At 40.8% G+C, this 12,701-nt stretch overlaps 1 protein-coding gene across 4 annotated transcripts in view; it reads right to left on the bottom strand.

The window, feature by feature from the left end:
• Positions 1–12,701, bottom strand: part of WWC3 (WWC family member 3) — a 253,016-nt gene that overhangs the window by 227,599 nt on the left and 12,716 nt on the right. The window contains exon 1 of one of the 4 annotated variants that reach the window (XM_075589398.1): positions 11,551–12,314. The exons of the other annotated variants lie outside the window; for them this stretch is intronic. Within the exon in view, the coding sequence (XP_075445513.1) occupies positions 11,551–11,762 (212 nt within the window). The 5' untranslated portion in view covers positions 11,763–12,314. Of the gene's footprint in view, positions 1–11,550; positions 12,315–12,701 lie in introns of those variants that run through there. 4 annotated transcript variants of the gene reach the window in all.

Genomic DNA, 12,701 nt, shown 5'->3' with positions numbered 1-12,701 from the left:
GAAAACTTCCACCACAAAAGAACCACCTTAACAACAAAAGAAATTGTCACTTCAAGATCATTATAGGAGATTTCAATGCAAAGAGTGGTGTCCACCAGAAAGATGAAGCATCGTAATTATAAGTAAGCATAAGTAATCGAAACATAAGTAATTATGGTTACGGCAACAGGAATGAATGTGAAGACAGATTGGTACATTGGCAGCATGAAAACTTCTACATTATGAATGCATTTTTCAAGAAGAATCCAAATTCAAAATGGACATGGAGTATTCCCAATGGAATCAAGAATTAAATAGGTCTTCTATCATCCTCAATTTGTTAACCATGGGTGTATGTGGGTGCGCTACATTGATGACGTGTTTATGATATGGGAAATTTCATTTCTGATATCAATGATGCTCACAGCACCATTAGCTTTACCTGCATTAAGAGCACTACTGCTATTCATTTTTAAGACACTAGAATTAGGATAGTTGATCATAAACTTGAATCAGACATCTTTACCAAAGTGACTGATAGGAACAATATTTTACATTACACCAGTTTTCATTGTAAATCCTAGAAAACACAAAAAAAACCACTGGGGAGTATAAGTAATCCCTTAGGTTGCTACAAATGCAATGCATCAAGGTGCTTAATCTGCAAATTCATGGATACTAGTTAACCTAAAAACATCACATCATGCAGCAACGGACAATTATTGGCCATGAAGTTTCATTAACTGTAATTTACAATCAGTGCTCTACGTATTAAACAGCACTTGCAGGAAGCAATATGTCAGTCGCACGAAGAGGAACCTCAAAACGTTGTTCATGGAACATAAATGCAATAAATGTTCAGGTTTTATGAACCGTGGGGTTGCTAGACACTTTTTGCAACATCATAAGCAAAATTCTACAGGAGTAGAAAGTGTAGTACCAAATATGAGATGGAGATACAATTTTACGGTTAAAGCAGCAAAATGAGAAAAGTCCTATATTTTTTTAAATAAATCAGTTCTGTACTACTAAATAATAGTGTCTGCATTTTTTTTAACTTCTACTGCCATTTGTAATAATTTGTTAATGTACTGATCATCCTTTGGTTGCTATAGCAACCATTTAGAAAGTCACATCCACTTCCTGATTTGAAACGGGCTCTGACAGACCTTTTTTGAGCTCTGCCCTTTGGAAACAAAGTATCACAAACAGATCTTTTGCTGTGTGCCAAACAGCAGACTGTCTATTACTCTGAAAGCTGAAACAATAATGTGTTACACTTAGTAATATAATGTTACATATCAGCTGCAGCATTTCACAGACTGACGCACAAAGTTAGAACGCGGCAATTTTGGATTTTTAAAGATTTATAACAGGAGCATCAAACGATTGCCAGTTTAGGTAAGAATGTAGAATTATACATTACACATGCTTTACATATCAAAATATGAAAGAAAAAAAAGACGGGGAAAGTAAAATTGCTGTTTTAAGACAAAGGGAAAGTTTCTGGATACATGCATTAAACACTTTGTCCCCACATGGCTTGAACCTTGACATTCATTTGCCCGCATTTATTCAATGATATTAACCAAAAAATTCATTAAGATTTCAATATCACTCTAACTTAATATTTTATCAATTGGCTTTTGCGGACTTTCACTATTCTATTCCTTTTATATATGTGGTCCTGTGTTTTTCTATATATATGATTGATGTATTAATCTCTACTTTTGATGTTATGTAATGAGACCTACTGGACATTTGGTCTGTTATTATGTGTATGTAGTTGCCCATCCATATATATATATATGCTTCATTCATTGTAACATCGCCGGAAGAAGAGATCAGTGTATCTCGAAAGCTTGCACAAATAAAAGCATTTCGTTAGCCACAGAACGGTATCATCTATTTATTTTTTGATTATTGAAGCTCGGCTAACACGGTACTGATACCTCTACATGTATATATATATATATATATATATATATATATATATATATATATATATATGAACCCTGTTATAACCCGGTGCTCGGGATCCACATAATGAGACCGCGTTATAACTGGGATTGTGTTATAACCAGGATCGTGTTATAACCGGGATCGTGAAATGGCACCATGATCAGCAAGGACATAACCAGCATCTGCTGCTCTCTCCTCTCCCTGCTTCATCAGGCTGTGTCCACGTGCGCGGCTTTCAATTTGACTTTTGAGCGCAGAGGAGGGTCACATGATCTTTCTCTGACCAATAACAGCCCAACAGTGAATACACATGCAGGAATAGAACCCTAGCGTCTCCATTTTGGCTTTATTTTTGTTAAATAAATCATGACACGGTGTAATTTGTCATGTGTTGTTGTTCATCTGAGGTTGTATTTACCTAATTTCAAGATCTGCTGAGGAACAGATGATTGTTATTACGTCCTGATATGTAAAACCATAGAATTCAAAGAGGGTGTACTTTCTTTTTGAGAGAGAGAGAGAGAGAGAGAGAGAGAGAGAGAGAGAGAGAGAGAGAGAGAGAGAGAGAGAATTAATTAATTAATTAATCAATCCATAAAGATATGCTTAAAAGCACCACGGAGGACAAAAATTAGATACTTGAATATAGATGCAACTTTACTGGAGCATGCTTCAGACACAGATCCAACGTTTCAGTCAACAGGGGGACCTTCATAAGGGGTGATATGTATACATAGCACAAATAATATCATAAAAATGCCTATTTTAAAATGCATCAAAATGCCCATTTTAAAATGGGAGAGGAATCGTTGGCCGGAGCTAAAATGGCCTGTAAAACTCCAAGAAGGCAGAAAAGTCAAGAGATGGAAAAAGCTAGGCTCTCTGAATTCACCTAACATGGGAAACTGCTTTTGTTTACATAAATATCCAGCTAGGAGAAACTGGTATGCCAGATATTCCCTGTGCTAGTAAACAGGAATTGCAGAGGTTGTTATTACAGTCTTCCATGGACTCCACTTTGAGATTTCTGTGGCCTGCTTAACATTCCACGCATAGTTCTGTCACAGGCATTATAGATGCTGAAGTTCACTTCGTCCTTGCTTAGCTTTCACTTGCTATAAAAAAAAGAAGTCATTAAACACTATGTAATTGTACGCTCGACTCCTATATTTACAGACAGGTTTATTCCGGGAGCAAGTAGCACAGTTACATTTCAGTGGCACAGGTAGAGAACAGGAATTAAAATGAAATAATTCGTTTTAAGAGACTAAAACGGTTGTGCCGTACTTCAACATCTTAGAAAAATACAGACACGCTGCATGTGGTATGAGACAACTTACTACAGCCACTCCTCCACAGCCAACTCACCACACCACTGATCAGCCACTGAGGGAAGCTCATGGCCAGCCTTCTTGCCATGAAGGTAACCCCTAACCTTACCCCAAAAGCCCCTACCATTAAGTCCTTACTTTAACCCATTAACTCCTTACCCTAAATCCCTAACCTTAACCCCTAATGCTAATCTGCATCCTAAAGACCTTAAACCCTTACCCTAAACCCCCTAACCTTAACCCTTTACTCTAAACCCCCTAACCTTAACCCTTTACTCTAAACCCCCTAACCTTAACCCTTTACTGTAAAACCCCTAACCTTAACCCTTTACTGTAAAACCCCTAACCTTAACCCTTACTGTAAAACCCCTAACCTTAACCCTTTACTCTAAAACACCTTACCTTAACACTTTACCCTAAAACCCCCTAACCTTAACCCTTTAACCTAAAACCCCTAACCTTAACCCCTTAATAACTTACCTAAACTGCGAGACTGCCCTTGGTGGCGGCGGTGAGTTGGCTACGTCAAGTTGTTCCCATTCCGTGCTCAGTGATACCAAACCGTTTCTTTATATACATGTAACGATTCAGAATGAGTAACATGTTTATACAGTATAAAGCATGTATTAGACCTGCTACATGTGTATACGCTCCTGAAACGATTTTTGGGATTTTTTTTTTTTTTTTTTTCAAATGTGTGTTTATTTTCTTCTTTCCAATTCCGAATTGGATAAGTATTTAATTAAAACAGGCCCTATTTTTGTTGTTTCCAAGAGAGAACAGCGGTCATTTTAAAGGCTTACCAATTTATAAGAAAATATGTCTGGGATGAAACAGAATTAGAATAAACAAAACCTTGGGCATTTCCTAGAAGGATAAACCAACACAAATGTGACTCGTGGTTTTGTTTCTAGAATGTGAAACATTTACTGAAGCTTCGTTCAGTAGATATTTCAGGAAAAATTGAAATGTTAGAATTTAGCTTGTATAAATAGATTATTTCGCACTCATAGTTTTATCTTAAAGAGTCAATCTAAGCAGCTTAAAAAAACATGTTTTGTTTTAATATATGCAGCCTTTGATTACTTTTATTGAAAACTAATTACCTAAGCTGCCGATTGATTCGTTCTCCTGTGATCGATCAGCAAAATCCTGATTCCCAGGGTTCGCTAAATGGCCGCCTTTCAGTTTCAATCAATCCTTCAGTCAGTGTAACTCAGCAGCTACAATATATTCTTATATTACTAAGTTAACATTATCTATTGTTACAGTTTGCAGCTCAAACTAATTGGAACATTGGCAACAAATGATCACAAACAGGAAAGTGTTACAAAGATCTTGCACTGCTGGGAAAGTGTTCAAAACATATAAATCAAAGGATTATCAGTATATTAAAATTCATTAAAAATGGCACTAAGAGTTTAATACTTAGTTTAGTCTAATACTACAGAACTGATTTTTTTTTTTTTTTTAAAACACATGTCGAATATTGCTTGGATTGCTCCTTTAAAATCCTATTTTGTGAAAAACACAACTCAAAATAAAACAAGTCTGAATTAAATATGCGTTGAGTTTAAAAAAATAAATAAATTATGTTTCCTTAGGCTGAGATTATAGAGCCTGCGATGCCGCGCACGCGGCGAGAACAACAACCCTCTTCCCTATGAGGCCGCCATAGTGCATGCGACCGAGATCATGACAGCCGTCACGTGAGAGGTTCAGCCAATGAGGGCGAACTAACTTTGTGACGTGTCCGCCATGCCTCTGCAACGCCTCCCCACCGCCTGAGACCTCAGTGCACGAATCGCTCGAGTGATAGGCGTGCGCGACGCTCCATCGTTCAACGCCTACACCAGCTGCTTGCCTCTGTTCTTGAGGTCCCCGCTGGCTCCTTCCAGCGTGGCTGATTGCGTGCTGTGACGCGTCAGCCAGCTGGAGCTACAAGGAGCTTGTTATTTCGGCGAGTGCCGCATCACGTGGCATGCAAGGGAACCAATCACGGATTGGATCCCAGCAGCCAATCCGATTTCCCCCCCCCCTGCTCCGATCCTCCCCCGTTCCATTCACCCCCCTGCTCCGATTTCCCCCCTCTGCTCCGATCCCCCTTCCGATTCCCCTCCTGCTCTAATCCCCCTCCGATTCACCCCCCGTGTGTATTTGTGTGTGTGTGAGTGCCTATGTGTGTGAGGGTACCTGTGTGTGTGACGGTGCCATGGGGCTGAGGGGGCTGAGGGTGCCAAGGGTGCCGAGGGGCGGAAGCAGTGCTGCGCTGTGGGGCAGTCCCACCCCTCACGTCATGGCCGCACCCCCCACCCGTTTTGGCCACGCACCCACGCACCGGAAAAAAATTCACCGCAGATCGCGGTGCAGTGAATTGCACGCGCCTGCCGGCAAGCAAGGCAGCTGTGCGGGCTCGTGCAGCGGGGCCTTAGCCTTAGATGTGCAGTGCACATTTATTCAATATGGCAGCAAACACCAAACTTTCTATGAGAGGCAACAGCAGTCATTTTAACTTTTTTTGCAACTGCAAGAATCCCAGGGGAAAGCGTCAAAAGACTTACAAAGAGGTACACTAACAAGGCGAAAAATGGTCATGGATTGTACTTTGATACTAATTAAATGACTCATGTCATCTTTATTATTAATCCAACCACTGCATCGAATTAATTTTAAAATGTGAAATAATTTGGCAGCCCAGACTCTAAACTGGGGTTCAAGATTATAACGATAAGAGTCAATTATTCGACTATTCAAATGATATCTGTACAGTAGCTGCTGGTATACATTTTGGTGAGAATGTAACTCTTTATTCTTTGTGAACTACTACAGTGTGCAAGATAACAAGGTCCCTTTTTGTTCTGATATATACAATGTAATGAAGAGGTTACAGAACAAACACCTGAAATGTGGTTAATTAGCACTTTGTTTTTAGGTCATTTACAGCGGTGGGATGTCCGATGCATATTGCATTTTTTCACTACAGTCTAGGAAATATGATTTTGGTCTACGGTGCTGACACAGTCGCACTATCTATGTAACATGTCAAGACATGTTAGCAGGCTAACAAGAAGAAAAAGACATTAGGTAACATAGCAATTGAATTACGTTTTATGCAGTCACTGTCACCTCTCCCAGCAATAAAATAGGTAAAACAGCAATTAAAAAAAAAATAACAACAGACATTTAAAATGTTAAAAACGAAAAGAGAAATAAAATTATCAAAGAGAACCATCTTTATAAACAAGTGTTTTTAAGTGTTTAGCTGTTATGGCTGACCGTCCAATGGAGCAGCTAACTCTACTACTGTACCCTACTACTTTAAGGTCCACTGTTTAATTAACACCAAATTAGCAGCGGAGGGACTTACATTCATATCCTCACTGACGCCCCTATTTAATGTCCCTATGATAGCAAAATAACAAAGGAGATACCCTTTATCCTTGTATCATACTCCTCATTTGTTATTTTACAACATGGAAGAAAGGACCAACCCGGCTACCTATCCTTCTTTGCCTTCATTTGAACTGGCGCGTCTCCATGCTCTGCCCAGCTGCTGTGACGGAATATACCGTTAATCGCTATGGTGTACAGATCAATGACTGGTTAAAGCAATAACCCCGTCACCATCACGTGACAAGTACTAAGCTCCCTAGAAGCTTCTGATGTGATTGTGGAGGGGTGAATAAGGGGTTAACAAAGACCCACTACCCGCTTACCAATCTTTTCCTTTACCTTCCCACAGGAGCTCTCCAGGGATCAATATCCCCCAAAACAGGGTCTCCCTCTACTTCGCAGCCACCACCAAGGATAACTTTTGGATGTCCCTTTAGCTGCTACCCAGCACAGGCCTTGTGCTATTCCACTAGGCACACCCACCTGGAGTCTTTGGTCCCGTCACCTGCTTGCACAAGCTGGGTAAAAATATACTGTGCTTAATGCTAGCTCTCTGCACTAAGAGACAAAAATATTTTGTGTGAAAAAATAAATGGTCCCGTCAGAAGTGAGGAGGCTACTTAATAGACACAGAGCTGATTAATTTTATGATTTAATTCCACAAAAATAGTGGCAGTTCATTACATAAAGAAACATATATACTGCAATAAAAAAAAAGACACTTAAAATAAAAAGGGAAAATAGAAAAGACTGAACAAACCTTGTCATAGGTGCCAGTGGGCATGGGGAAGAGTCAAGAATCTATTGCACAGAATGCAACCACAGAATAAAATCAAATTGTCTTATTCTATATGCTTCGATGCAGCCAATTGAACTATTGGACTAAAAAACTCACATCGATGGAGTTTTTGTCCGATAACAGCCTCTTCGTACTGCATGGAATTACCCCCAAAGTCCTGAGATCGCAGCTCAATTGCACTGTGAACTGATAACCTTAAGGGCATCAACCTAGATTCACTATGCTCAGTTAAATCAGAGGAAAAAAAGGAAATTACCCAAAACAGGACGGGCGGTTACTGCCTTATTCACTAAAATTATTATATGCAAAAATAACAGCCATTGTTGACCTCATTATTAGTAATGTCAATGGGAGACAGTCCATTGACTTATATTTTTTCAAATAGATTAAACTACATGCAGGGAGATACCTGTGAACCCGCCTGAGAGTCTTGGGAAATATCCTAATATAAATATATAATAGATCTTCAAATTATTCAATTTCTCAGGTATCTTAGGTGGCCTCACGGGTATTTTCTCACATGGAGGTAATCGATTTGGTGATATATACTTTACCTCCAAGTAGAGAGACGTATATAAGTCCTCTCTCATTTACAGGTATAAGTCCTGGTTAACGTCACGTCATTTGCTTTAGTGAATACTGCATTATAAATATCGGGTGTTAACGCCACGTTACATGGGCAAACGGAGTTTAGTGAATCTGGGCCATAGTTACTAGGTCTGGAAGGAGATGGGTCTCAGTATCTCAATCACTTTCCCCAGGCTAATGTATGTCGCCTGCCAGTTTTACGATATCTCTTACCTATCTCAAAAAGTACTCTCACTTATAAAAAGTGTAAAATATTTATATTTCTCTTTGACACCTGAGAACCCAACAGGCCCACCCCTAGGTAATGTGCCTCCATTAGGCAAACACTAAAAAGCACCAAAACAAAAACATTTCCCCCAAATATGTTGTTTACAATGTTTTTTTCCCCTTCTAGGTAGGAAGCAGGGGGTGTCCAGAGCTGAACCGCATTGGCCACATGGACCAAAAGGAAGCTGTGATGTCATAGGCAGCTTCCTATTGGCCCATGTGACCGGGGGCTTTAAACCCTTGAAGGAGCTACCGGCACCCCCTAAAGAAGTATGTTTCTCCGGAAGCAGGGGGTTCCCGGAGCCTAAATGAATGCGGTTCAACTCCGGAGACCTCCTGCTTCAATCCTACATATATTAACAAAATAACATGTTAAAGAAAGGAAAGCAGCAGTGCTGCTACTCTCTCCCTCTTGCTGCTCCCTGAGATCTGCCACTCCTAGGCGGTGCTTTACTCAAGGTATGCCTAGGGACGGGCCTGATAGTTGTACCTATTGTTTATACATATACATGTAATAATGCAATATTACAGTTACAACATGCGCATTATTATATTAAAAGCATCACAATGCGTAGTACATATACATATAACAAGCAGGTATCAGCGTCCTTTGTATGACCCATGAGAAGCTGAAGTTGATCCCCAATATGAATTCCACAGAAAACACTTGATAAACTTTTGGACAGTGTGTTTATAAAATTGTTGTGCTGTGTCCCATGAACAGACAAAGAGTCCCTGCATCACACAGCTGGCAATCAATTGTTGAGAGATAAATTGACTTGCCCAAGGTCACAGAGCTGGTGCTGGGATGTAAGCCTGGTTTAACTACTTCAAAGGCAGTGACCTTACCACAGAGCCACTCCTTTAGCCTAAGGCTAAGTCCCCGGTGGTCACGGCGGCGCACGCTACGGTGTGACAGCCATCTCTGGGGCAGGCCCCAGTGGCTGGGTATGTGTGTGGGCGCGCAAAGGGCTGTGAGGCGTACGCTGGCAGGGAAAACAAGAATTTTGTCTTCCCGAGCTGCGACGCGGTCACGTGGCTGCACGCAGCCAATAGCAGGGCAGATATGCCCAGTCATGGCCGCGCCCTACGTCATGGCCCCCACGCTCTCCCTAGATCTCCCCTACAGACCGCCGATCGCGGCGATAGTCTCTGCACGCGCCGCCATGCCGCCTGGAGCACGTGCAGCAGGGAGAACTGGGGCCGATGCCTTAGTCTTTACCAATAAGAATTTGATGATGTCAGCTTTGTCTGGCATGTTGCATTTTGAAGAACTCTTTCAATTCTATTTCCTTCTGGTAGAAAAAAAATGCCTGCCTTAAGCTCTCATATAAGTAATAGCAATGATAATTATTTTATTTGATGTATTTCTCTCTACATCCATTTTCGAAAGCACTGCTGCTGAAAGGGATATGGATGTTTATGGACATGTTTCTGTTCATTATGTACTGTAGCACAGCGCTTTCATTTTCAGAGAGGGAAACATATCTACCCCCGACCAGTGATTGCTGTTGTAAAGTGACTAAAAGGAAGGGTGGGGGGAGGCGTGAACAGAGGAAGACGAAAATGAGTGAGATTAAATTCCTCCCTCCACCCCTACAAATCCTGCAGCTTAATCGTTAAAATACAATAACTGAGCTGTGTCCGAACATCCGTTGCATCAGGAAGAATGAGGAGCGGGAGAGGACTGCTCTCTGAGGCCAACTAAGAATACCCACCTACGGTACATGGAACTGGGGAAGTGCCTTCCAATTACTGAGAAATTAAACAAAAAGCACCTTGAGAGCTTCCAGATAGGTTGACATGAGATAAAGAGCAATCATTTTTTCCATCTGAGACACGCTCCACCAATCGTCATAGAACAGGAGTGGACAACTTCAGTCCTCAAGGGCCACCAACAGGTCAGTTTTTAAGGATATGTCCCTGCATCAACACAGGTGGCTCAATCTAAATGGCTGAGCCACTGATTCAGACAACTGTGCTGAAGCAGGGATATCCCTAATACCTGGCCTGTTTGTGGCCCCTAAAGACTGGAGTTGGCCACCCCTTTCATAGAATGACATGCTGTGATATATTGCCACTGAATTCCATGCATTCCCAGTGACATTCTGACTTATACTGTAATAGATCAGGACCAATGTAAGAAGATTATATTTAGATTTTTCTTTGGTGCGTCAAAATGTTAATGCTAAAAAGTAGTACATAAACTGTGCGTCATTTGTATAACAGACATTGTACATACTGTATGACGCATAATTCGTAACGTGAAATTAATGTTGACACGTTGAGTCATGTTGAATACCTGATTGATGCACTTTAAAGAAAACAGAACTTTTATGTATAGCTTGTGTTTGTAAATGGCAATTATTACTGTAATGGTATTTATAATTGTCATACCGTGAAAATAAATGTTGTTTATCTACAAAATGAAACATTTTCAATGCTTAACAAAACCATAGTGGGCCTTGAAGTATGGTGAGAAGCCAAATACCATTTATAATACGATCTATTGCTCAATATTATAACACATGGAGATGATGAATTAAAGTTTAATTGGCACAAAGCGATGGCAATTCTTCTACAAAACACTGCACCAGGTGTATCAAATAAAGAAATCCAATTAAAAGCAATGGTCCTGTGTGATCACTATATGATATGATCCTGGGCAAAACTAAAATGCATATTCAATTGTTAAATTATTCGATTTTTTGCAACATCACAATTTAATGCAAAAGTCAGCGTTTCCCCGAATTAAATCCCATTCTGCATTGACTCTGATTATTTATACTGTCCCTTTTCAACACTGTCTACTGAACGATTAAAGATTACTTCCTGGACTTTATATTTGGCAACTAATCATTTCAGAGTCAGCAGGAATGCACAACATGCAATCATAAATGTAAAGAATGCAACTTCCTATGGATAGGAGTGGGACATTGTTCACAAAAGCAGGGTTTCAGTTTAACCACGTCAGTGCCTAAAGAGGTCCTTATTTCCCATCCACGTACTATTATTGACAACACTGTACTTGGCCAAATGTATTTTTGGTATCATATTAAAGTCCAACGACTGTAAGAAATAGCAACACATAGCTAACACGGCATTGACTTCCAATCCCTTGAGTGCAGGGCATCATATCATTAACTGTGTGTTTCCCTGCTTCTCACCACATTGAATATCACGCCACATCGAGTATAGGTAGGTCAGTTGGTGAATCATGTGGACCATTACCTGTCTCTAGGGTCAATCCACGAGGTCTGCCTGGTGTTGTGATCAATGTAGAATACCTTCCCATCGTAGTCCCTCGCCTCTTCCCAGCCAGTGGGTAGAGGCAGCTCTGAGCTCTCCCTCCTGCCAGGCAGGGTGCCCTGGGATGGGCACGGCTGATGCTGCTGCTGTGCCTGCTGTTGCCTTCGCCTCCTGCCACCGCTCAGCCAGGGCATTGCAAGATCAGGCAGTCAAGTAGCAGCTCTCCTTATTATTATTTTTTTTGCCTGCTAATCTTCCTCCTGCTGCTGCTGTCCTGGGACAGCTTTCTCCTAAACTTCCCCCCTTCCCACCCCCTCCTCCTTCTTCCCCTGCTGCACTAATACGGATTATAGCAATATGATCCCGAACTAAGGCGACAGTAGCAATAGCAGCGATTCTGTCTCATCCTATCTGCGAACATCCTTTTCAACCAGGTCCTCTGGATCTTAAACTACTGTGAATGGAAAGAATGTAGTTGCTGTCTTTCTCCTTGTTCCTCTTTCTGTCTGGATGCTGTATACAGAACTTTATTCTCCACTTCTTGACTATGCTCCCATGATGATATCAGCCTTTCTTTCCTCCTGTGTGCAGAGATGATGTCCCACCCTGGCTCTTTCAGAGTAGTAAGAGGTACAAGGCTTTGACTCCAGTTCGGCCAGACGGCCGGACCCAGCTCATAGCTCCGGCTCTTTTTCATCCATGTCGGCTCTCACAGTTGGCTCTCATTCCTCAGTGCCTATAATAGCCGCCTCCCCTTCTTTCTGGTTCCCTCCCTCTGCTTCCTGAGCAATGTTTCCAGCCTCACGGTCCAATTTTAGCTAATGTAATGCATAGCTATGAAAGATTAAAGGGACATTCCCACCAAGGATCAATTTGAACTAATGACATGTGTTTAATATGAGCACAGAGTAGAGGAGAGACAAGAAAGATGATCTGTGAGGGCAGCAATACACCTTTCAAATATTCCAAGAATCCATTTTCAATCATAATTTAAAAATATATATATTTTTTATTTTAACCTGTTTTATTTATTTTGTTGGCATACAGAACACAATAATCTTATTTTTTTTTAAGGCATTCATCAATCACTTCAATCATCATAGTAGTTGAATCACTTGCAATTTTAAAGGGAT

The sequence above is a fragment of the Ascaphus truei genome, chromosome 3 (genome assembly GCF_040206685.1).
Source record: "Ascaphus truei isolate aAscTru1 chromosome 3, aAscTru1.hap1, whole genome shotgun sequence".
NCBI classification, from domain to species: domain Eukaryota; kingdom Metazoa; phylum Chordata; class Amphibia; order Anura; family Ascaphidae; genus Ascaphus; species Ascaphus truei.
Note: the sequence above shows the minus strand (reverse complement) of the source record. Positions and strands in the feature narration are given on the sequence as shown.